Source organism: Rhinatrema bivittatum, chromosome 4 (genome assembly GCF_901001135.1).
Source record: "Rhinatrema bivittatum chromosome 4, aRhiBiv1.1, whole genome shotgun sequence".
Lineage (NCBI taxonomy): Eukaryota > Metazoa > Chordata > Amphibia > Gymnophiona > Rhinatrematidae > Rhinatrema > Rhinatrema bivittatum.
The window spans coordinates 180077829-180105104 of NC_042618.1; the positions used below are offsets into that span (position 1 = coordinate 180077829).

A 27276-nucleotide genomic window follows, 5' to 3' on the forward strand; every position below is an offset into this window, starting at 1 on the left:
CTGTATAAGATGGGCTCAGGTGAGAATTTTATTAAATGGATAATACAACTCTATACTAAGCTAATGGCCTGTGTAAAGATAAATGGAAGTTATTCAGAATTATTTGAGTTGGTATGGGGAATGAGGTAGGGGTTGCCCATTATCTCTTCTTTGCATTAACTATGAAACTTCTAGCAGAAAAAATAAGACAAAACCCTAATGTGGGCACTGTTATTTGCAGATGATGTTATGTTGACTATAACAAAACCTCAACAAACATTTATCTATCCTGATTAAAGAGTTTGGGGGATTAGGAAATGATTCTTAATTCAAACTAAGCACAGATAAATTGGAGCCTTTACATTTTAACTTACTTGAGAGTGAGACTGAACATCTCAAGTGGAATTTTTCTAATAGATGGACCCATGATTATATTAAGTATCTAGGGAGGAAGACTTAGAACCAATGTCAGAAAATATTTTTTCACGGAGAGGTTGGTGGATGCCTGGAATGACCTTCCGCAGGAAGCGGTGAAGACTAAAACCATGAAGGATTTCAAAGGGGCATGGGATAAACACTGTGGATAACTAAAGGCTAGAGGATGGGAAAGAATGGAAAAAAAGCATGGGGGTAGTGCGCCTGGGGGTAACCCTCACGGAGTGGCAGTTACTACCCTTAACAGAATCATGGGGGTGACCTGCACGGACGGCAGTTGCTACCCTTAACAGAATCATGGGGGAAGCTGCACGGAGTGGCAGTTACTACCCTTAACAGAATCATGGGGGAAGCTGCACGGAGTGGCAGTTACTACCCTTAACAGAATCATGGGGGAAGCTGCACGGAGTGGCAGTTACTACCCTTAACAGAATCATGGGGGTGACCTGCACGGAGTGCAGTTACTACCCTTAACAGAATCATGGGGGTGACCTGCACGGAGTGGCAGTTACTACCCTTAACAGAATTATGGGGGTTAAGCTGCATGGAGCAGCATTTACTGCTGTGGGAAGCTTGCTGGGAAGACTGGATGGACCATTTGGTCTTTTTCTGCCATCGTTACTATGCTACTATGTTACTATGGGACAAAAATACCAGGTAACATTAAAAAGCTGTATCAATATACAGTAATTATCTTCCTTTGATTAAAAAGATATGTAATGACATAATATTATTACATTACTATTAATTATCTTAGGCAGAATTGCTAGTTTGAAAGTTATTGCTCTACTAAGGCTTAACTATTTATTTCAATCTTTGCCAATTTGCAATTCAAGGGAGTGTATTTAATTGTTTGCAACAGAAAACAATTCAATATATATGGAGGAAAAGGCTACCAAGTGTCGCAAGAACAACTATGTGTTGTGAAAAGACTTTAGGGGGATTGGATGTACCATTTTTTTATGTTGTTATTGGGCTGCACAATTACAAACATGGGATTCAAAGTATGTATACTAAGTCTAACTAAGGGAAGTAAACATGGTAGAAAAGAAGGGCTAATCAAACAATCGGGCCGATTCAGTAAAGTCCGCGGGAGAGCAGCGGTAGAAACAGGCAAAAGGAGGCGCTAGGGACACTAGTGCATCCCTAGCGCCTCCTTTTTGCCCGGAGCGGCGGCTGTCAGTGGGTTTGACAGCCGATGCTCAATTTTTCCGGCATCGGTTCTCGAGCCCGCTGACAGCCATGGGCTCGGAAACCGAACGCCGCAAAATTGAGCATCCGGTTTTCAACCCGACAGCCGCGGACCGACTTCAATTTTTTTTTTATTTTTTTTTTACTTTTTTTACCCTTCGGGACCTCTGACTTAATATCGCCATGATATTAAGTCGGAGGGTGCACAGAAAAGCAGTTTTTACTGCTTTTCTGTGCACTTTCCTGGTGCCCAAAGAAATTGGCGCCTACCTTTGGGTAGGAGCTAATTTCTGGAAGCAAAATGTGCGGCTTGGCTGCACATTTTGTTTTATGAATCGCGCAGGAATACCTAATAGGGCTATCAACATGCATTTGCATGTTGAAGGCGCTATTAGGTTCGGCGGGTTGGATGCCTGTTTTCGGCCCCTTACTGAATAAGGGGTAAGGGAAAACGTGCGTCCAATGGCGGGTTAACAGTGCACTCCGTCAAAGCGCACTGTACTGTATCAGCCCGAATGCTTGTTAGCTGCAAAATTGCCACAGCCTAGAAACAAACAGAAGTTTCTAAAATGGATTCCAATGATAAGAGGATATGGGCTGTATATGTAATGGAAAAGATAACAGCGATGAGGAATGATGGAATGGATAGATTTAAATGAATTACGTTGCCATTTGAGACTTGTTTGAAAAGGGAAAAAAATGAAGAATCCTAGGACATTTTATTTAGAGGGTGAAGTATCTTTTTTTTTTGTGAAACTGGGATTAAGGGGAGGGTTGGGGGAGGGATTAAGGGGGTTAGTGGGGAAAAGTGTTGGTGTTTTCCAAAACTCTTCTCTTCTTTGGTGAGGTGGGATCTGCTGAATTGCATGGATTCCTCTGAAGGGGATGGTGGCAATATGTCTGTGGGAGGGACCAAAGTTCGCTGAAACCAGGACGCCAGCCTGAAGTGACACAGAGAGGCCTCTCTCTCTCTCAGGCTCCTCCTTGAAAGCAAAGGTCCACTTGTATGGCCAGGGTGATGAGATCCTCTAGAGTAGGTGGCAGGTGCCAGCCTGTTAGCTCATCTGCCAGGCCTTGCCAAAAGATCTAGTTACGTAAAGGTTTGTGCCCTATGCTGGTTATCAACAAATTCTGTAATTAGGGGCAGTGGATTATAGTAAAGAGGCCCGTATAGTCAATGCATGGCCTGAGAGAGCCATTCTTCATGACGACAAAAAAGAACTCTGCCCCTGCGAATTTTATCCGCCCTTGTCGAAGGGCGGATAAAATTCTGCTCCAAGTTTTCCTGGATGTGACTGGACATGGCTGCCATTTCGGGAGCAGTAAGTGGATAGGCACTGCCCGAAGGGGCATCTTACTCGGGAGCAGGTTGATCCGTCAGTCATAAGACCTGTGGAGTGACAGTGTCTCTGCATGCTTTTTGCTAAAAACATTGGCAAACACTGTGTATTGCGAAGGAAGGCCCAGGAGGTTTGAGATCTGAGTCTGCGCCAGAGGCATTGGTGTAACAACCCAAGAGAAATAGTGTTTCTGAGAGGTGGGCCCCCAGCAGGCAATCTGCAGAGCCTGCCAATCTATAGACAGATTATGGAGCATCAGCTGAAGCAAGCCAAGGATGAACATAAGATGTGCCATGCTGGGTCAGACCAAGGGTTCAGTATCCTGTCTCCATCAGTGGCCAATCTAAGTCACAAGTACCTGGCAAGTACACAAACACCAAACAAATCTCAGGCTACCATTACTTATCATTTAATAGCAGTTTATGGATTCCTGCTCTAGGATCCAAACCCCTTCCAAATCCAGTTACACCAATTGCTGCAACCACATTCTCTGGCAATGAATTTGAGAGCTTAACCATGTGCTGAGTGAAAAAGAATTATCTTCGATTTGTTATAAATGAGTTACTTCCCAACATCATGACGTGCCCCCTTGTCCTTCCACTATCTGAGAGAGTAAATAACCGATTCACATTAACTTGTTCAAGTCCTTTCATGATTCTGTAGACCTCCACCACATCCCTCCTCAGTTGTCTCCTCTCCAGAACAGCCTCAACTTCCCTAACCTTTCCTCATAGGGTAGCCATTCCATGCCCCTTATCATTTTGGTTGCCCTTCTCTGCACTTTCTCCAGTGCAACTATGATGGGATTGATTGCCTTGGATAGAACAAAGAAGGAGATAATTTCCTAGTGCAGGAACCTAGATTGAAGCATGATTGGCAAGATGACCACGGACAGCCAACCAGGGTGGGGTTTGCCATAAACAGAGAATATATTAATCGGCTAATCTCTGTGGGAAGATCATACTGGTGAACTAGGGCCTCGTCTATTTATTTAAAATATTTCTTACCCACCCTTCCAAGGTTCAGGGTGGAGCACAATATAAACTTGCCACCAGTACCAGAGTCCAAAAAAGTTTCGGTATGCACCTCGGTAACATGGGAGGTGAGGCAAACTTCATGAGCATCTGAGGAGAGGATGAAGGCTGGCCTAGGATTGCCTCTCTGACCAATCCTAGGCTCAGAAGTTTCCCACCTTCACAGGACAGCAGCTAGCGAAGTGCCCTTGAGCTGCTTCTCTTCTTCGGTGAGGCGGGACCTGCTGAGTTGCATGGATTCCTCTGAAGGGGACGGTGGCAATATGTCTGTGGGAGGGACCAAAGGTCATTGAAACTGGGGTGCCAACTTGAAGTGACAATGAGAGGCCTCTCTCTCTGGCTCATTCTTGAACACAAAGGTCCACTTGAATGGCCAGGGCAATGAGATCCTCTAGAGCAGGTGACAGGTGCTGGCCTGCTAGCTCATCTGCCAGGCCTTGCCAAAAGATGTGTCATAATCTGCTCTTTTGGTGGGAGGAGCAATCAGATAGGAACAGCAATCTGATGTATTCCATAGGCAGAGTAGCAATCTGTTGTATAGACTGCTGGAGATATAGTGGGTGGATCCTTGGGCCGGTGGCAGATGACCACGCCCCCGGGGAAAGATCCCGAGAGGGACCACCGGCTAGGCTTAGAGTATGGAGACAGACACTCACTAGTTCTTTTATTAAACAGGTCTTGAAACCACCAGAGGTGGCAGTAGTGAGCTGTAGTGCCCGGCAGGGCTGAAGTCCCTCAGATACAGGAACAGCGATCCCTGGATGGCTGAGCTGTTGAGAAACTGTAGACAGTGAGTAGGCAGGGTATGCAGAGTTCATGAACAGAACTTAGATGACAACTCTCACGTATTGGTCTCAGGGAACTCAGGAGCTGGAAAGGATAGACCCTCGAGGAGCTAGTACCTGGTTCCAGGGAAAGCTCTGAGAGAGCGATGGTAACTCACAATGATGTAGACAGTGATGGCTTCCAGGAAGAAAAGAATCAGCAGAGAGTCAAGAACGAGGGCCCTCGAGGAGTGAATACCGGTTTCTGTCAGTAAACCTGAAAGGCAAAGAGAGCGAGGCCCCCGAGGAGCGGGTACCTCTGGTAAGTCCGAGGAGGCAGAGTAGCTAGAACGAATCCTTGCTAACTCAATTTGTTAGCGATATCAGTGACCTTTAATTATTTGAAGCGGATGACATCATCTCAGGGGGACGCCCCTGAGGTTCGCGCCCTTGCTGGTACTTCAATCGGAGCGCGCGCCCTAGGCTTCAAGCAACATGATAGATCTGCAGCTTCGAGCCAGTCCAGGGATGCCAGAGAGAGACGGCAGGGAGACGCCGCGGCAGCCAGCCGTCCTTCAGACCTGGAGGGAGTCGCCACAGAGGTAAAGAGGGCGGTGTGGAGACGTCGGGCAGCGACAGTCGCAACAAGATGGTGGTGAGACTGACTTCACCCCAATGGAGTTCAAAGGTCAGTGTGTGAAATTGGATAGCACAGTTGCTATGATGCGGGTGCCCTGTCTGATTATGGAGTAGCTCCAATGAGGTCAGACCAGATTCATCGAATATCTGTCAAAGTTTTCAGAGGAAGTTGTCCAAATTCTCCACCAGGGAGTAATTCTGTTCCCAAAGGAGTGATGCAGAGGCAAGGGCAGGCCCTGCCGGAGAGAAAGAAGAAAGGTCACCTTGGTTTGATCCAAGGGAAAGCTGGCGGCCTGTAGTTCAAAGTGCATTCTGCACTGATTGAAACCTCGGCAGGTTCTAGGAACCCTGTCATACCTGGGTAATGGTAGAAGTGGTAGCAGGAGCGACTGGAGGGGGTCGCCAAGGCAGGTGTGGGGACCTGCATGGATTCCATTTGGGCCCCCAGGCCTTGGAGAATGACAGTCATAATGTTGGGCTGGTCTTGCTGCTGCTGGACCTGGAGAGCCAAGCCTGAGATAGCCTGAGCAGGTGCCAAGTTTATGGCCTTAGCGAACTATCACGGATGTGGGCCTTTTGGCTGAGGCATGGTTGATGCAGCTTAGCAAGCAAACCTGCTAAGCCCATGCCAACAACTGGTGGACTCGCTTTTACTTGGACTGCAGCTGGGACTTCACCTATTTCAGCCCAGTTCCCTGCAGGTTGAGCCCTTAAGGTTCTAGGGACAGGCAGGGTTTAGGCGAAAGTCCCATAAGGATTGGTCAGGCAAAGTCAAGTCTTGGGCAGAGGTCAGGGTTGGCAGCGAGCAACAGTATCCAGGTTCAGGCCAAAGTCGGGGCAGGTAGTGAGCAATCAGTATCTGGATTCAAATCAGGATCAGGGCTGGCAGCAATCAGAAGAGTAATCAGAATCTGTAGCAGAAGTCAGAATGAGGAGTCAGGCAAAGACAGATGGATAGACAAGACAAGACACAGGGGACCAAGACAGGCAAGGTCAGGCAGGGCAAGGTAACAGAGAAGCAGGGCAAGGCAGGAAGATAATAACAAGGCAAGACAAGGCAAAAGACAAGTAGTAACATACACTGCAAAGCAGGAGGACCTGTTGCTGAGGCAATTGCTGGCAGCCTAAAGAGCTTTAAATAGGCAGGCATCGATGATGTCATCCATGGGTACCATGAAGCTTTCCTTTAAGTTGCGTTGCACACATATGCTTAAGGAGACCCAGGGAGGAGCGGGAGCGTGGTGGTGTCCAGGAGGGGAGTTGGCGCTATCGGGGTGAGTGAAGCCAGTCGCTGGACTACCCCGCAGCTGGCCAAATGTTACATAAGCCAGTGAGGCTGTTCTGAAGAAAAAGCTATCAAGAAATGTATATAAAAATCAGACAGAGAAACAGGTATACATCCACACTGGTGCTCGGATGAAAAAAGACTGAAGGGGGCTCATGAAGCAATGCCTGTTCAGGATTTCCCTTATATGCCTAGTAGAGCACAAGCTCTACCAGCTAAGAGAGAGGGGTCCATTCGGTGCCATCGGATGACATCAACCCACATGTCATGGCTAATTTAGTCCTATTTGTCGACAAAGAACGAAAGCTTTAATTTTTATTAAAATTATATGGCTTAGAAATGTCCCCATAAATGAAATCTTATCTCAGAGGTGTGACTGTGTTTGGAAATAGTTGCAGTGCTTTGGGTGGCTTTTTTTTTAGTGTAACAGCAATTTGATCATATTTTTCCAAAAATCTGGATCAAAGTATCCAGATTTTTGGATATAAAAGTTAGTCACCAATTTTGCTACATATAACCTCAGCAATTACAACTGTCACAATGAAAACAGATGTTAAAAAGTTTAAAAGGGTAAGTAAAAGAATGTCATGCCTAGAAAGAATCCAGGCTGATGGGCTTTCTGTTGTCCACTATGCAGAATTGCCCAACAGTAAATTTAATTTGGAGTGGGGAATCAAAATCCAGAGTGCGCTGACTAATAGTGCATTAAAACATTGATATGTGGCATAGGAAGGTGATAAAGGTTTAGTAGTGTCTGCATCCAAGATTCTAACTCTTCTGGTTTGCAGCAGGTGGAGAGTTCACTTGATTCACTCATGAAGATCCCAAGGTCTTGGGATTTCAGCTGTATCAGCTGTACAGAGAATCGTACTGTAGGGTGGAAAGTGCTGCAGCGTTCTCCCCACTGTTTGCATTCCAAACCACAGCATTATATTCTGTAGAATTCTTTCATCTCACTGACTCTGGATTTCATGCTTCTTTTCTTTTGGCAGATCTTGCTTTTAGACGAGCCAAGCTCAGGGCTGGATCCCTGCTCCAGATATTACTTGTGGACAGTATTGAAAGAGCGCAAAGCGGGTCGAGTCATTTTGCTTAGCACGCAGTTCATGGATGAGGCTGATATACTGGCTGGTGAATGCTAACTCTTCTCATAAACTAGATATTTTCTGTATTAAAAGGGATTCAGACTGGTTAAACATTTTTCCCATTGGCACAAAATTTAATTCAAAGCACGTTTAGCGCTAGCTAGATCTGTAGGACTTATCCGGCTATGTAGCAGCCACTGAATAACTGGATAAGTCACTTATCCAGCTATCTGGATAGCTGGATAAGTTGTGGTTGAGCTGTGGGTGGATTGGTGCGGTGCTACTTATCTGGTTAACTTATCCGGTTAAGTAGGGACTTCTATGTGGATATTCAACGGCTTAGCTGTGCCGCTGAATATCCCTTGTAACTTAGCCAGATGAGTTATATCCACCTAAGGTACTTTTAGGGATAACTTTAAAAATTGGGCCAAATTTATTATATATATTTAGAAACCATTTCTTCCAATAACAAACCAACCCAAAGTAGGGTACAGCCAAACAGCAAAAACCATCTAATCAGTGTACAATTCAATTAACAATAATATAATAAAAAAAACATAATAAAACAATAACACTGAAACTAATGACTATAACAGACTTCATCAAACACTTTCACATACAAAATACCATAAACACATATTCTATAATATCATCATGACCATCTAAAATATAAACGTTTAAACTAATAAAAACCATTTAATACATAGGACCCTCAGTGCCAGATTCACTAGGAATGTGCAGGTCCAAAATTTTCAGTTCAGTTTGTTTTTTCATCAACATTCAGTTCAGTTCATTTATTTTATTTTTTTTTGTTTTGATATGTTTGCCAAACTGAAAACAAAATTAAGCAAGAAAATAAAAACAACAACAAAAAAAGGGGCCTCTAGCAGGACCAGGCCTCAGAGTTGAGGCCCGACCCAAAGCCTGGTCCTGGTACCAGGGCCTGGCCAAAACCTGGTCCCAGCACCATGTCCAGCCTGAGGCCTGGTCTTGCAACCAAGGCTTAGGTTTGGCGGCCCAGCCCAGGGCCTGGACCCATCACCTAGGCCTTGGCCTGGCACCAAGGCATGACCTGAGGCCTGGTCCTGGTGCCTGGCCCAATGCCTGGTCCTATCATCAAGGCCTGATCCAGTTGTCAAGGCTTAGGCCTAGGCCTGGCCCAGTAACCTAGGACCAGGCCTCCTGACATCTTATTGCTTCCACTTGAAGGATGCACTGGAGTGATCATACTGCGATGCCTTCCTGTGGAGCAGATGGCACTATTTTGATGTACTGCAGTTGAAATGAATGGCCATGCATCAAAATTATGTCATCCACTCCAGAACAGGGCGCTGCAGTGATTTCACTGCAGTGCTTCCTTCAAGCAGATGGCATCATTTTAGAAACATCACAGATGGAAAAAGCATCAAGAAGTCTGGTCCTAGGCCTCCGGGCCAGGTCTAGGCATGGACAAGTATACCAGATCTCAGGATGGACTCTGGCGGTGAGACCAGGCCTTTGGCTGGGCCCCAATGCTGGGCCTAGGCCCAGACCTAGCCCTTGGTGACAGATCCAGGCCTTGTGCCAGGTATAGACCTCAGTGACAGGACGAGGCCTTGGCAATGAGACCAGGCTGAGGCCTGGTCCCACCAAACTCCCATTTTTTTTTAATGCACAAATATGAAAATACACCAGAAGTTTCAGGTGGGGGCCAGTCCCTGAATTTTCAAACTTGGAAACTAACTTTCAGACCCAGGGGTACACAATTGTGAGCCTGCAAGCAACTAATATAATATATATTAAAAATTGCCTTCTCTATTTTATTGTCACCTCTCCAGTCCTCACTTTTCAGATTGTGGTAAAGAAGCAAAAGCTTTAAGAGGGCTGTTTTAAAAATATCCATTCTGAGATAAGTCTGTGAGTACTTTTTACCTGTGGACTTTGCATCAACTTTCAAAGAGAATGAACATGCCAACTTTTGCTCCTGCTTTTTGTGCACTTATATTTTCTAAAAAACATAATGCACATACATTTGAAAATACAATCTACAGTCATTATTTTCTGATCCTACCCAAATCAGCCCCAGGACCATCTTCCCTAAATGTGGAACAACGCACATATTTTTAGTTGGATTGAGGATGGGCAATTTTCAGATGCAGATAAAAGCTTAGGGGGTAATTTTCAAAAAGATGTACATGCTTATAACTGGGGTTAACATGTTTAAATGCACTTTACACGTATAAGTAGGCTTTTGAAAATTGCTACAATATATGCCATTGAATTCATTTTTTTTTACAGATGTAAGTGCACTTTAAGCATGTAAATGGCTTTTGAAAATTGCTACAATAGTATACATTTACGCACATAGCTCTTTTGAAATTACCTCCTTAGTGGTATTATTCTTTTTAAAAACATGCTATATTTATATTTTTATTAGTACACCCCAGTGACCTTCCACAAGGGCTTAATTTATTTAAAAAAAATCTAATGGGAGTAGTTTAAAATACTGGAACAAAAATCTTGAGTTCCTATTGGATTGCACAACATTATTTATTTCAGTGGTTCGTCATCAGGTGCAATGAAGCAAGCAGAAAAATCATTGTGATTATTCCAAAATAACTTTTAAATAGAGTTAATGATTTATTTAGCTTAGTTTTAACCATTTGGCAGCCATGCACCTTTGAAAATTACATAAAATAATCAATTAGGATTAATCTGTAATCAAGTACTACAGGAATGATGTAAAGTTTGGAGAACCCGATATTAAAAAAAAACGTAGCTACCCGACTTATCCGGCTAAATAGTGCAGCTGAATATCCAGCTATAGTCAGCGGGCAACATTAAGCTGGATAAGTCACTTATCCAGCTAAATTTTTTGCCAGATAGCTTGGGGAGGAGTCCAATTAGCCAGATAAGTTATCCAGCTAACTTTAAAATAGCCGGGTATATTCAGCAGCACTGCAGCACTGCTGAATATCCCAGCTAAGTGAGCTGGAGAAGTGTTTATGACTAACCTGCCAAGCCGCACAGCGGCTCAATATGGATCCCCCGGTTGTTAATATACTCAGCTCCTCCCACAAAGGCATTATGTCCAATGAAAATCCTCCCTCACTATTATTTCATTATTTGTATTGTCAGACACAAGTTACAATAAATAGAAAAAAGGATGAATAAGAAGTATCGTATCACTTACTGCACATTCAAAATAATTGTGAACGAACACAACAGTACAAAAGACCTTAGAGTTATGGTGCATGTGATATAGAACACTCATTGGTCTGTGACTCTGTAACACTAGGATAATCAGGCAAGCCCTGTTTTATGAGAAAGTCGTCATCCCAGTACATTCTGTTGTTCCAAGTCCTGCTTTATAGTAAGAAAACTGGAACCACACCCACTGAAGTTTACTAGGACCGGAGTTGTAAAAAAAAAAAATGCAGGCACATGGCTATAATTTTGGCTGAAATATGAAAAGTACTTTTATTTCTTGATCCAGCAGTTTTCTCCTGCTGCTTTAGGCTCCAGCTCAACTGGAACTAGGGCTGGGAGGTATCCTTTGCTCTATTTTATCTTCTCTCCCCTTCCCCCTCCCCCCAACAATTTTCCTAGTTTGCTCATTACATGAACAATCCTTTAGTCAGAGATTATGCACCTGGTCTCCTTTCCAAAACCTGTAATCAATGCCCTAAATCCAGCCACTAAGGATCACACTTAAGGGATGACTATGATGCCTTCCCTGAAAATGAGCTGTAAATACTGCCTCTGCAGCATCCCCAGCCTCAGCAGATCTAGGGATGTGGAAGTTTTTATGCATTCTGTGGAATTCATAATAATTTTGCTAATATGCATACTTTCATCTTACATATTACACATATAATCTATTGTGAAACAGTGAGCAAAAGTCTTTTTGTCTTACTTTTTCTCCCTATAGATCGAAAGGCTGTGATCTCAAATGGAAGGTTAAAATGCATTGGTACTTCTCTGTATTTGAAGAGGAAATGGGGCATCGGCTATCACTTGAGGTAGTATCATTGTTTTTTTTAAATTGAAGCACAATTTGTATGTTTTATTAAGGTAACATAGTAACATACTAACATAGTAGATGATGGCAGATAAAGACCAATTGGACTCTTCCCTCTGCCCAATTATTTCTGTCCATGCTGCCAAGGATATATTCCAGCTGCCAGCCATATAGCTTATAAGATATCTCGTCTTATCCAGGACAGTATTTGTCATCTTCCTCCTACATACTGTACTCTCCTGGGTAGTTGAGTATGCAAGATCTCCTATTTAGTTCACCTCCAGCACATTTCCCTTCCCATGACTAAACACATAGGGGTAGATTTTCAGACGAGCGCGAACAGCCTACTTTTGTTTGCGCTCCAGGCGCAAACAAAAGTACGCTGGATTTTAGTAGATACGCGCGGAGCCGCGCGTATCCACTAAAATCCTGGATCGGCGCGCGCAAGGCTATCGATTTTGTATAGCCTGCGCGCGCCGAGCCGCGCTGCCTCCCCCCGTTCCCTCCAAGGCCGCTCCGAAATCGGAACGGCCTCGGAGGGAACTTTCCTTTGCCCTCCCCTCACCTTACCCTCCCTTCCCCTACCTAACCCACCCACCCAGCCCTGTCTACACCCCCCCCTTACCGTTGTCGGGGGATTTACGCCTCCCGGAGGGAGACGTAAATCCCCGCGCGCCAGCGGGCCTGCTGCGCGCCGGGCCGCGACCTGGGGGCGGGTACGGAGGGCGCGGCCACGCCCCCGGGCCGTAGCCACGCCCCGTACCCGCCCCCAAAACGCTGCCGACACGCCCCCGGAACGCCGCGACGACCGGGCCCGCCCCCCGACACGCCCCCGACACGCCCCCCTCCGAGAACCCCGGGACTTACGCGAGTCCCGGGGCTCTGCGCGCGCCGGGAGGCCTATGTAAAATAGGCTTCCCGGCGCGCAGGGCCCTGCTCGCCTAAATCCGCCCGGTTTTGGGCGGATTTAGGCGAGCAGGGCTCTGAAAATCTACCCCATAGCTTTGTAATAATCTCCTTAGCTACCAATACTAGTGTGGAAGCAGCTGGGATTGCTGTGTACACATGATCTCAGCATAGAACATGGCTCAGTGAGGTACTGGGTGGGTGGGTGGGAAGGTTAGAGTTTGGAGTGGGGGAAGAGGGGAGCATTGAGGATAGAGTTTGACTTAGTGGGAGGGGAGGGGAGAAGCCTGGTGCTGACCCAGTTTACTTTCATTTAATGGAAATCATTAGAGGCTTGAAGGTGGGGGGGCTGTCACAGAGCACTTATTTTTTAACATTGACATGGGGCCTGCGATTCAAGCATGCAGGCCCATGCTTTGCTTTTGTTTGTTTGTTGTTTTATTATTTTACAGGCCATTGCCACTCAACCGGTTATATTCTTTTGAATATAGTCAGATAAGGCTAACGTTATCCAGCTATCTTTAGCCAGATAAAGTTTAAACTTAAGAAGTGCTATTCAAAATATGGTTGATAAGGTTTAAAGTTATCGAGTTAAAATTGCCAGATAACTTTATTTGAGAATATTCAGTGGGCTATTAACTTTAGCCAAATAAATCATCCATTGGAAGCTTTTTTGAATATTGGTCTCAAAATGGTTTAAGGGACTAATTATGGTCCTTAAACTATTAACTATTAACTTTTGCAGAACATCTGATTTTGGCATGGTATATTGCTCTAAACAAAACCAAAAACAAACTATAACAGTAAAGGAACACCTGCATGACTTTAAAGAATTATACTATACAGAAGAGTTATGGAAGGTCCTGTTGACACAGAAGGGATGAATACACATGAACAATAAGCCAATTCTTTAAAAAAAATAGATGTTATTTGTATAATATATAATCAAATAATCCAGCTGCACTCACAACTATAAATATCCTCCAGATATTTTGTTTGCCAGGTGCTTTTTAGATGCAGCTCATGTGATTTTAATCAGCTTCAAATTGTATGATGTATCCCAAAAAATAAAATCAGGTATGCTTACTAATTCAGTGAAGTAAATACACTGCTTAAGTTAATGGTGCTCACAGCAATCCTGAATGCTTCTCCACACCCCTCCCCAGTCATATCAGGTTTTCAGGATATCCCTAACAAATGTACAATAAGATATATTTACATGCATTGCCTCCAGTGTATGTAAATATAGCTCATGCTTATTGTTTAGGGATATCCTGAAAACTTGACTGGCTTGAGGGGATCCAAGGACCAGTTTGACCACCACTGCCTTAAGCTATGTACCCATAATGGAGGCATGGAAGATATGGGCATTTCACTTCTTGTATATAAAGGTATAAAAATCCATGTTTCTCACCATGATCAAAGTTAGTTTATATCTGAACTGAGTTATAGGAATGTAGCCACATAAAGCTAAGGTACTTACCTGTAACAGATGTTGTCCATAGACAGGAGGACAAATCATCTATACAGTTGGGAGATGTCATCCAATGGGTCAAGGACTTAAAAGCTTTCTCAGAGCTCAAAAAAAGTTGAGAAGGTTTTTCTGAGCTTGTGCAGGTATTCCCACACAGCCGCTACCACAGCTGCACAAGTCTATTCAGTCTTTGTAGCAAGCTTAACTACAGCTCTGAGGGGAGATGTGTGGGATTGTGTGGTTTATTCGTCCTGCTGCCTATGCAGAACACCTGTTACAGGTAAGTAACTTTGCTTTCCCCATGGAAAAGCAGAACAATAATTAGCTGCACAAGTGGGTTCTCTCAAACTGAGTGTTGCATGAACATTTTTGTTGTGCTCTTAAATCAGTACTGAAAAATATGTCAACCATATGATGATAAGGTTGGAAAGAGAGTTGAAGGAATTCATTAAATTTATGAGAACCATTTGACCAAAACTGCTGTCTTGACGTGAAGCATTTTCTAGGCAGTAATTAACAGTGAAGGTATGAATAGACCAGGTGACAGCTTTCTAAATATCTTCTATGGAAGTGGAGCAAAGATGGGCCAAGTAAGTTGCTGTAGCCCTGACTTGATGGGTTTTCTCCTTAGTTTGAATTTATTGTCCTGAATCATCATAATAATAAGAGATGCAATTCAAAATCCACATGAAAAAGGTCCTTTTTGCAACTGAACAACCCTATTTAACTGGGTTAAAGGAGATGAATAGTTTTGAAGACTTTCTGTTCTTTCCAAACAGAACAATAAAACTTTTTGGCAGACCAGCATATAAAGAGCCTGTTCACTCCTATGGATGTGTGATCACGGAAAAAGTATGGATTGATTTAAGTGAAACTTAGATCACTTTTAGTACAAATTTAGGATGAGTTTTCAAAACTACTGTTGTGGGAAATTTGAGTATAAGGAAACTAGGGCTTGCAACTTTGCTTACTCTCTTGGCAGAAACAAATAACTGCTATCAAAAATAAAACCTTCCAAGAAAAGAATTTTAGTTCTGCTGTTGGTGATGGCTCTAATGGTGAGTTCATGAGTTGAGCCAGAACTACATTAGATCTCAAGGAGTAGGAGTATCTTTAATTGGAGATTTAAGATGGATTAGGCCTTTCATAAATCTGACAATTGTAGGTTGATGGGAAATAGTAAGCCCTTATAAATTTTCATGGCATGCTGCTGTAATACTAAGATGAACTCTGACAGAGTTAGTTTTCAATCCTGATTCAGACAGGCTTAGGAGGTACTGAAATAATAGAGGAACAGGACACTTAAAAGGATCCGGATCAAAAAGTGAAACCAGATAGAAATTTTTTCCATTTGAAGTTGTAAGAACATCTTGTAGAGCATTTTCTTGAAGTTAAAAAAAACTTTGTTCACTTCAGTAGGCAACTGCATAGAAAACCCTAATAGGCTTCCAACATCCATGTAGTTTGAGCCAAAGATTGAAGGTTGAGATGAAGAAGATTCCCATGTCATTGCATGATTAGGGATGGTAATTTTCTCAATCTTAATGGATGCTGAACAGCTAGGTGTTGAAGCCACAGAAACCAAATTCGATATGGTCAAAACAGGGTTAACAAAATCATTATACCTTTTTCTTTCCTTAACGTTTGTATTATCTTGACTGTATGTAGAATTAGAGGGGATACATACATAAGTTCTTGAATCCATGGACATGAGAAAGCATCTGAAGCTAGAATGTTCATTGCTGGTCTCATGGAGATGTTGGGACTTTGTTGTTCAATAGTATCACAAATAAATCTACTTGCGGAATTCTTCAATGTTGAAAAGGTTTTTGTGCTATATGATAGTTCAATGACCCTCATGTGGTTGTAATTGGCAACTTAATCTGCCCACTGTCTGATTTTTGTTTTCTAGAATATAGGTAGCAATAAAATTCATCCTTTGGGAAATTGCCCATTTTCAAATTTACATGTTTCCTGCAAAGATTTAAAAAGAAAGATATAGAACATAGGTACTTGATTGTCTGTTTTGATCAACACCATTTTGTTTTTAACCATGTATTGAATACTTTTAGAGCACTGAAGATTGCTCTCAGCTCTAGATGATTTATGTGAAGCAATCTTTCTTGCAGAGACTAAGTTCCTTGAGAACAAAGGTTATTCAAATGGGCTCCCTATCCTTCGTTAGAGGCATCTATGGTTACTGTAATTTGAAACTAAGGATAGTGAAAAAAATGACCTCAATAGATTTGAAGGATACAGCCACCATGAATGCATGAATGTGTTGGATATCTCTTCACATTGTATGATAGTAGCTGTAGATGTTGATTCTATTAAAACTTTAGGTGCCACTGAATCTGTCTCATGCTGAGACATGCAAAAGGGATAACATGGCACTGCCACCATGTGGCCCAACATTTTCATAAAGAAACGGGCAGAAACCAGTTTCTGATCTGTAAGAGTTATGATTATTTTGGTGAGATTGTGTACACTCTACTGAGGGAGGAACGTTGTTCCCTTGTGTGGTTTCCAGGCAGGCTCCTATGAAGCCTATTATATGATGTGACACTATATTGGATTTTGAGAAATTGCTGATGAATCCTAGGGATTGAAGGCTGTTCATTACACAGAGATTGGAGGAATAAGCTTCTTGAAGGAGTTAGCTCAATGTGAGCCATTCATCTAATTTTGGAAAAACAAAAACATTGTTTGCTCTTAAGAGAGCAGCAACAGCTGCAAGAAATTTTGTGAACAACCTGGGTGCCACAGAGAGACCAAAAGGGAGTACACAATACTGGTAATGATCTTTAGCTATGGTAAATTGTAGAAATTTCCTGTGAATCTTGTGAATTGGTGTATGTTTGTAGGCAGCTTTGAGATCTAGGGTGGTTATCCAATCATTAATCTCTAATTGAAGTAGGATGGTATCTAAAGAGTTCATCCTGAATTTTTCTTTCTTTAGGTGCTTGTTGAGATCTCTGAGGTCCAAGATGGGATCAAGACTACCTGTTTTCTTTGGAATGAGGAAGTATTTGGAATAGATCCTTGTGTTCTTGTATGATATTGGAACAGTTTCTAATGCATTGGCTGTGAGAAGGGCTGACAACTCTTGTTGAAGGCGTTAGAGCTGGTCTGTATTTATGGAATAGTTGCTTGGAAGAGTGTTCAGGGGGATAGAATATGAAATTCAAATGATATCCCTGTTGTATGATTTTTAAAATGAACTGGCTGTTATCAGTGGGCTGAAGTGCTGGAACCTATTTTGATATTGTGGTCAAAAGATAAGATTTGCTTTAAGTTGCATCTGTAGCAGAGATTTGGGTTGTGCTTGTTCTCTAGTATGAAGCCTGGTCTGCTGCTGCTGTTTTGGGTGAGTCTACTGAAAAGAATATATCTGGTAGCACCTTCTTGAATTCTAATATTGTCTCCTGTAGAGCTGAAACTGTGCTTTTCTTATTCTAGTTGGTTGCTCAGCTGTAGCTGCTGACAGGATAAATAGAATGGAACAGTGCGTTTTAATCATATCTACTATTTCTTTCTCTTTTTCTTCCAAGAGTTTTATCACTTGTGCATGGAGCATCAATTAGTTTTTCGGGAACATCTTCATGGAGACCTATGGCATGAAACCATGCTAGTCTTCTGGTACCAATACTTTTACAAATGTCTTAGATAAAGTGTCATATGCATCAAAAAATGTTCAAATTAGATATTTTCCACATTCTTCTACTTCTTACAGTATAGATGTGATGTGATCCATAGGGTCTGAAGGAAGGAGTTGTATCATGTCTTACGTATAATACTATAAGTAGTTGATGAAATACTATAAGTAGTTGATGAGCAGCTATCCTAGACTTTAAAATTGCTGATTGGAAAATCTTGTTTGCTTTGTTGTCCAGCAACTTGGCATCTTTTCCCAGAGGGGTACTAGAATGTGTCTTAGAATTCTGTTTTTTTTTTCAAAGCTGATTCTACCACTATAGACTCATGAGGGAGTGGAAAATTTTGATGACCAGGACAGAAATACTGATTTCTGTATTTTAGATCTAACTTTCTTGCTACTGGCAAGGTAGACCAGGGTGTCTGCCACATTGATGTCTGAAATTCCTGTAACAGCTACTACTTGTTTTGGGGCTTGAATATATTTTAGTATATCAAATACATTTTCTCTATGTTCTGTCTCCTCCTATGAAGTGAATGGAATTATTCTGGCCATTTTTTGAACAAAAGAAAAGTATGATATATATCTTCAAGCAAAAATGTACTTCTGGGAGGTTGTGGAGAGGAATTAATTGGAAGACCAGTGGAGTTGTCACCATCAGAATGGCATGACAGAAGTAAATGATGGTTGTGATCCCTCTTGTGACTAGGAGAGTCTTCTGAGGTTGTCTTAACCTTAGAAGAAAGTGAACCATGAGTCCTAGATTATTATTCTATCATTTCCTATCTGCACTGATGTGGTGGAATAGTAGATTTGGTTTCAAATTTAGGAGCTATAGATTCCAGAATGAGAGATATTTGCTCTAGTTGTGAAAGAAGAGGTGGAGAATATGGTATATCAGTAAAACAGTTTTTAATGAAATCAAGCAACATATTCCTCACAAAGGGATGATGCTTCTATTTGAGTGGAGGAATGACAGTGGAAGAACTATCTGATTCTGAACTAGAAATGGCATAGCTTGTTTTGTAGGGGCAGGTTCAGCATGAGCTGCCTTTTGTTTTTTTGTCACCAAAATTTGGGTTTTGGTGCTAAGATGTTTTTGGCATCATAAAGGATGCTTGTTGTTGGCGCTGGTGAAACCAAAGGCAGCTTTTTATGCACCGTGTTGTCTTTGCTGAAAAGGCGGTGCTTGGCCTCTGTATGCTTCAGCACCAAAGAGGACAACGTATCTCCTTCTTTGCTGGAAGGGGAATGGCTCTTGCACCGAGACCTCTGAGTCATGGTACCTAGCATGAGAGGGCCACCTGCCTGTTTTTGATTTAGGCAATGGTCCTTGAGCTGATGGTTTCCTCTTTACTGCTGAGGAGGAGACTTTTACATAAGTTCTGGATGGGGAACATGCAGGTACAGACAGCACAGTTAGGTATGTTCTGGGAAGGGCTGAAGCACAGAAAACAGCAGTCATGTTGGTCAAAGTCATTTTGTAGGTGCAATGAGAGCATCATTTGAACCCATTGCTGTCCATCTTTGTGAAGAGAGCTGAGGCTAAGTCAAATTAAATTTTAACATTTTTTTTTTGGGATTATCATGAAAAAAAAATGAAATAAAACAAAAAATACTAGAGAAAGAAATAAGAAAAACACAAAGGTAAAAAAATTTTCAACAAGTGGCTTTAGGAGAGAGAACAAAAACACCTTCTTTTGCATGAGCAGAAAAAAAAGACTGAGGAGACTCATGTTTATGTTGTCTATGTGGGAACATTCGTGCCTGCTTAGAAAAATGTTATAGGCACCATTGGATGACATCACCCATTTGTGTGGCTGATTACTGTGCTGCTTGTCAACAGAGAAATAAAGCATATTGACTTTGCTGAATTAAGTAGCATAAATAAATCCTGTGTTTTGTGTTATGGCCAAATTCTTTCTATATGTGAAATAAATATGGTGTTCTGTACCAATTATTTATGTATTATTTTATTCCTTTTTTTTAAATTTGAGTATGCAAGTGAGCACAGCTTGTGATACCGATAGAATGACATCTCTGGTCCAACAGTACATCCCAGATGCCAAGTTATCTGGGCAAAATAAAGAAGAATTGATTTATACTCTACCCTTTGAAAATGTGGATGCCTTTCCAGGTGATTATTACTATGTTTATTTTTTGGCCTTGTAGTTCCTCCTTTTTCCTTTCAGCTAGGACTCAGAGTTCGAATCCTGGTACCATGAGTCTTCATTTTCAACTTCCTGGGGATTTTTCCCTTATTTTAATAGACCCTAGTACTGTTTTGTTTTTTTTTAATTATTTGTTTATTGAAGTTTTATCCAAACAAAGCACATAAATCATTACTTTGTAACACAACATAGGGTAAACAATATCAATGTACAAAACCCCAAAAAAACCAACCCTTTGTTAACAAAGAAACAATGCGACAGAGAAGGCAATGAAATCAGAGGAGTAATCTGAGAGAAAAAGGTATGCATGCCGAAAAATACTTAGCGAAACCTAAACCCCTTACAGGGACAAATCAGGTTTGCTGGTCTACAGAGGGAACAGAAGAAGTCAGATTCTTCCTAGTATCAATAAAGGATCTAAGCTGCTCAGGAGAGAAGAAGCTAGAAGGATTGGAATGAAATTGAATATGACATTTATTTATTTATTTACTTATTTATTTACCAACCATTTTTCTATACCGAACTTCATGACAAGCTTCATATCAGGCCGGTTTACATCAAACTTAGGGGTTAACTGAACATAACCATATAACAGGAAGGCCGAAGCACAGATACAAATAACAGGGAGAATGAACTTGGGGGCTAGAATAGCCAGGAAATAAAGGACAGAAACAACTGGAGAATGAGAACATATGAATATACAGTGGCTGGGTCGGTCATTTAGTCTATTGGGCTAAATGAAAGAACTGTTGCAATGTTAGGCTTAAGGGAAGGCTTGGATGAAAAGCCAAGTCTTGAGTTTTTTTCGGAAGGTAATCAGGCAGGGTTCCAGTCTTAGATCAGTCGGCAGGCTGTTCCAGATGATGGGGCCAGCTGTGGAGAATGCCCGTTCTTTCGTGGAGGTTAGACGAGAGGATTTAGTTGGTGGAACTTGAAGGGTTCCTTTGTGTGCCGCTCTGATGGGTCTTGCAGATGTGTATAGTTTGAGTGGGAACTGAAGGTCTAAAGGTAGTTGGTTGTGTATGGATTTGTGGATAATGGTGAGTGCTTTGTGCAAAATTCTGTATTTAATAGGTAGCCAGTGTAGGTTTCTAAGTATAGGAGTGATATGAGTTCTCCGGTTGGTGTTGGTTAATATCCTGGCTGCTGAGTTCTGGAGCATCTGTAGTGGTCTAGTGGCAGAGATCGGGAGTCCTAAGAGGAGAGTGTTACAGTAGTCAGTTTTGGAGAATATTGTTAACTGAAGGACAGTTCTGAAGTCCTGGAGATGGAGGAGGGGTTTGAGTCTTTTCATAACTTGGAGCTTGAAGAAACAGTCCTTCGTAATATTGTTGATTGATTTTTTTAGGTTTAAATGGTTATCAATGGTGACTCCTAAATCTCTAACTTGAGTGGTCTGAGGAATAGAGGTTGTCTAATCATGGCTGATAGAATGGTCGGTGGAGATGAGAAGGATTTCTGTTTTGGCTGCATTGAGGACCAGGTTCAGGCTGGTGAGTAAATGGTTGATGGACTTAAGGCAGTTCTCCCAGAAGGAGAGCGTCGAATCGTATTGGTCTATGGCCACCTCCATTTTGCGGCGGCCATTTTGCAAAATGGCGCTGGCTGAAGACACCACGATTTACTGTGCCGGATTTCCTGCTCTCCCCCTTCCCCCGATTTAGCTACGGACCCGGGGGTAATTTAAGCTACGGACCGCCACTACAGACCCCCAGGTAATTTAAGGCATTTGGGGTGGGGGATTTAATTTAAAGGGTCGGGGTGGGTTTTAGGGGATTTTAGTGTGCCGGGGGTGGGTTTTAGGGTGTTTTAGTGTGCCGCTGGACCCCCGGGTAATTTAAGGCATTTGGGGGGGGTTCGGGAGGGTGGGGGATTTAATTTAAAGGGTCGGGGGTGGGTTTTAGGGGGTTTTAGTGTGCCGGTTTTCCTGCCCTCCCTCTTCCCCCGATTTACGATTTTTTGACGATAAATCGGGGGAATTGGTATTGTATCGTGGCCCTAACGATTTTTGACGATTTAAAATATATCGGACGATATTTTAAATCGTCAAAAAACGATTCACATCCCTACTTCATATCCTGTTGTAGCAAGGAGTTGAGATACATTGAAAGAAGATAAATTAGAATTACAATGTGGAGAATCAGGAAGAAAAATTGCCTTATTTATAGATGGTATATCATCGGAAGAAATTTTAAATTGTCTAAAAAATAACACTTTAAAGTCATTATAGGAAATTCACCCATACTTTTGGGGAAATTGAGGAAATGCAAATTTAAATGTATTGAGGAATTTTCCAAAAACTCAACTCATCTAAAAAGCACTCTGCGGTCCTGTAGAAGATTAGACTGAATAGCAGACATTTGATCCAGATTTTGTTGGAAAGACACAATTTTAGAGTCATTCTCTTGTTTTTTAAGATCATGAAGCGAGGCTAGAGGGTCCAATTTAGCTGAGAAAGAATCCAATTATCCTGAAACAGCAATTAAATGTTGACCAAAACGAGAAATTAAGACACAGAGGGCCAGATTTTAAGATTTACGCGCGGGCGTAGATTTGTTCGCTCAACTTGGCGCAAGTTATAAAATCCAGGGTTGGCGCGCAAGGGGGTGCACACTTGTGCACCTTGCGCGCGCCGAGCCGCACAGCCTTCCTCTGAACAGCCTCCCTCCAAACTTTCCTTTCACCCCCCACCTATCCCCCCTTACCTTTATCTGATAAGTTGTGCCTGCCTCCGGCCAGGCATAGATTATGCACGCGGCCAACGGCCGGCCCGCAATCCCAGGCACAGCAGCAAATGGCAAATGGCCGCTGTGCCTGGAGGCTCCCGCCCCCACCCTGCCCCGGACCACCCCGCCCACTCCCCCCCCCCTTTTTCAAGCCTCAGGACATACGCGCGTCCCGGGGCTTGTGCGTGTTGCTGGGCCTATGCAAAATAGGCTCAGTGCGCGCAGGAGCAGATTCTCGGGGTTACGCCCCAGAGAGAATCCAGCGTAACTTCTGCCAGTTTGTTTGGGGGGGGGGTTGAAATGCTCACCCAATGAGAAAGAGATTGAAGAATCTGGCACAGGAATCAGAGATACCAGTCCTGCTCCCAAATCCTGGACAAGCTGATGGAGAAGGCGCAGACATGATGAGCTTGACAGCCCCCTTCCACACAGCAAGCAGATCATCATTCTGCACTGCTACGATCGACGAGAGAACATCATGTCTAGGTGCTGGCAGAGAGTCCTCAGCATGGGGGCTGAGAGAAACCTCTCCCCCGGAAAGGCCAGTGCACTTCCCCGGCACTCTCAATGGGAACCAAGCCGCCCGAAGAATCAGGGGAAGGAGAAGCGAAAGATGTTATTAGTTTAAACAATGTTTTTGCATTGCAAAAAACATACAAACAACAACAGGTACTGCGGGTGCACTGTGACTCTTGTCTGCGCCCGCAGTGTGGCATGGCAAACATGGCAAATGGGTTTTAAAAACTGCAACCATACCTCCCAATTACCCCATCTCAGAGCTAATCCCTCCCTCTTCCCCGTTACCTCCCCTCTCCCAACCCTATCAGAAATCCTTCCTCCCCAGACCCCCCTCTCCCCTCCCTACCCAGTGTTCAAAGATTAGTGCACTGAATTACCAATATGCAAAATAGGCTCCGGCAATATGGCCATATGGCCGGCGCCATTTTGCAAAGCAAAGCAAAGCAAAATGGCGCCGGCCATATGGTCATATTGCCGTATAGCAAAATGGCGCCGGCCATACGGCAACACGATTCGAGTGCAGGAGGTCATTCCCAGACCCCCGCTGGACTTTTGGCAAGTCTTGTGGGGGTCAGGAGGCCCCCCCAAGCTGGCCAAAAGTCCCTGGGGGTCCAGCGGGGGTCCGGGAGCGATCTCCTACGCTCAAGACATCAGGGAACAGGAACCAAAATGGCGCCGGGGCTACCTTTGCCCTGTCATATGACAGCTAATAAATATATTGTGACATTACTCCAATTTTTGAATCTTTATTAGTGAAAAATATCAAAAACACATCCCACATTTAATCCATAATACCCCACACAATAGATATTATATTTTGATTAAAACCTATTTCATCATACTCATCCATACATCCTACATATCACTCATACAAAAATCATTCAACCTCTTATAAAACAATTTTCAAACTTTCAAGTTAAACATCAAATACAAATTCTTCTTAACAATTATCCAATTGTAGATACAAATTGTTTTACAAGCAGAAAGAGTCACATTACACATGTATTTCTGCGTTACTACAACGCCATTCCTCTTGATCTCTCTTTAATTCTCTCTACATGTTTCGCCTTCCCTCAGGCTTCTTCAGGAGAGCTTAGTCAAACAGTCTCCCACTGCTCATATATCCAACATCTATCCACAGGGCGTTCTGCACGTCCCAAAGAATTTACCCAGACGTACAGCTTGGCACATCCCCGACTCTTTTCATAGCGTCTCAATCATTTCAAATGCATGGAACACCACATCTCAAATGCGTTTAAACTTTCCAATTTTAAAACAAACAAACACCGACACCTTATATCAGAGTAAACGCTGCCATCGAGTGAATCAAACGCAATTCCGTTTGATTCACTCGATTTAATAGGAATTCCCCCGATTTATCGTCAAAAATCGTAAATCGGGGGAATTCCTATTAAATATCGCCTCTAATGATTTTTGACGATTTAAAATATATCGGACGATATTTTAAATCGTCAAAAAATGATTCACATCCCTAGTAAACAGTACCTTATAGGTACACTAGGTCATTGCCCACTTCACTAAACAACTAATTATCTTGAATGATTTATTATAACCGAACCTTTGATGGCACTTGTTAGAATGTACTATAGTACACTTTTACCTACATTAATTTATGTGCCTAAATGTAAACCATTGCGATGGTATATAACTTAGCGACGGTACAGAAAAGATTTTAAATAAATAAATAAATGACATGGAAGGTGGTTGGTCCTTGGATAATTGTAAAGAGGCCTCTAATATCTGGAAAATTACCAGCTGTACTGAGGGAAGGGAATCGATATAATGTTTAATTTGCAAATAGGAAAATTCAGGAGCCCCAGTTAGCTCAAAGTGATCTACCAGTTCCCTTAGAGTCATCACTGTCCCATCTCCATCCAAAACATTGCCCAGGTGTGTAATTCCCCAGCAGGCCCAGGTCCATAGGCCAGCTGATTGTGAGGCCGGCTGGAAATCTAGGTTCCCCGTTATCGGCAACAAATAAGCACATGTCGTTATAAGTCCCAACTTTTTCATGAACACCAAACGAGCGCGTCGAATAGGGGAGAGCAAAACCTGTAGTGGGGGAGGCAACTGGACTTTCTCTCATGGGGCTTGTGCAGCATAGCGGGGGTCCAAAGGACTGAGCAAAGTACGTTCTGCCGAGATATCCACAAACTGGGACTGTCCCAGAATCCAGTCACGGACTATTCTAAGATTACAGGCCAAATTATACATCCCCAAATCTGGGATCCCCATCCCCCCCTTTCTTCATGGCTCTTGCAGCGGGGGAAGTGGGATCCTCGCCCGTTTCCCTTGCCAAATAAATATTCGCAACACCCTGTCCAAGTAAACCAAGTTTTTGCATTTGAGCGTCAGAGGGAGGTTTTGAAGGACATACAGCCGCTTGGGCAGAATAGTCATTTTAAACAAATTGATCCGCCCCCCCCCCCCCCCCAAAGAGAGAGGAAGTGAGTGCCAGGTCTTAAGCAGTTCTTGCGCACGCGTGAGTAGTGGGGTTATATTTAGGATATATAGTTGGGGGAGCTGCGTAGAAATGTGCACTCCTAGGTATTTTAGGGTCCCTTTGGCCCAAGCGAGGGGGAACTGGCCCTCTCATCATTCCTGGAGGGTTGCTGGATAGGCTAATGCTTTGGATTTATCCACGTTAAGCTTTAAACCGGAAAAGGACCCAAACTCATGGAACAGGCGCAATAAGGAAGGCAGAGTGGACCCGGGGTGAGTTAAGAAAACTAGGATATCGTCTGCAAAGGCAGCGTATTTGAAGGTTGGGGTTTTTTTTTTTATTTAAGATTTTTGAAGAGTAACCATGTTACAACACAATAGTACTGTACCTGTAATAACACAAATAGGTTTACATTAGAAGCAAGAATAACTAGTACAGCAGAAACAAGCTCTTAAAGTTAGTACTGTAAGTACAATTAAATCACAAACTGAACAAGTTACATCTGAAACATACATGTATAACCACATTTTTCCCATTTGTTCACCCCGCCCTCCCTCCCTCCCTCACCTTTCCCCATCACTGGTCTGTATTGCAGCTGGGGATTCCATTCTTCAACATGTGGAAGTAGGAGTAATAATAATATAAACATGAAAGTAAAGTAAAGAAAGTCAGACAACAACAATCTCCCAAGCTCAATTGTCATACAAGACCATTATAGGTAGTATATCAAGGCTCCAAACTATAGATCTCAGACTTGAAATCACAAAAAGAATCTATTTGTCCTGTTGGGTACCCAAAGCCCAAACTTCATAGGCTTGCCAATGTATCTGAAACCGTGACAAGTGTTTCTGTCTAATAGCCGTTAGATGTTTCAAATAATGGATCTGTGTAAGTTTTTGAACCACTTGCTGCTTCTAGCAATTGCAGCTTCTAGCAATTGCCGTCCTTGCGGCGGTCAGTATTTGTGTAATTAAATAAAAATGTTCCAATGCCTCATCTGTGGTCTGTATATTCAATAAAAACAATGCAGGATGTGGGCGTAAGCTTATATGTGTTATGGTAAGAATTAGATTTACAATGTCCTCCCAAAAGGCTACAATTTTGGGACAGGACCACCACATATGAAAGTATGTGCCTATGGTACCACATTTCCACCAGCAACCACTATCCCATTTATCGGAGAATTTATTTAGCTTAGAAGGGGTACTATGCCAACGATATAAGACTTTATATCCCTGTTCCACCAAAGAAGCAGAGATAGAGCACTGCTTAATCCTCAAGAAGCCTTCTCTCCAAAAATGGTGGGCACTTAATGCTGGAATATCCTTCTCCCAGCTTTTAATGTGGGCAGGAGGCTCCGGAAGATCACCATTAAGCAACATATAAATTTGGAAATAACCTTGCCCAGGGACTCAGCCTTTTCACAAAACCCCTCAAACAACAATTTACCTCATAACAGATCTCATTTAACTGAAGGTTGTGACATATAGTGTTTAATTTGCAAGTAGAAGTAGTGATCAGAGGAAAGTAAGCCATATTGTGTCATCATATTATCGAATTCCCGAATTACAATACCCTGAAGCAAATGCCCCAGGTTAGAACAACCACC

The 27276-nt window shown here is 42.7% G+C and overlaps 1 protein-coding gene across 2 annotated transcripts in view; it reads left to right on the forward strand.

Moving 5' to 3' along the window:
- The window catches only part of LOC115090341 (ATP-binding cassette sub-family A member 9-like), a 306577-nt gene that overhangs the window by 108771 nt on the left and 170530 nt on the right, over window positions 1–27276 (forward strand). For both annotated transcript variants that reach the window (XM_029599290.1, XM_029599291.1), the window contains exons 14-16: window positions 7660–7798; window positions 11663–11753; window positions 19785–19924. In XM_029599290.1, coding sequence (XP_029455150.1) covers window positions 7660–7798; window positions 11663–11753; window positions 19785–19924 — 370 coding nt within the window. The remainder of the gene's footprint in view (window positions 1–7659; window positions 7799–11662; window positions 11754–19784; window positions 19925–27276) is intronic.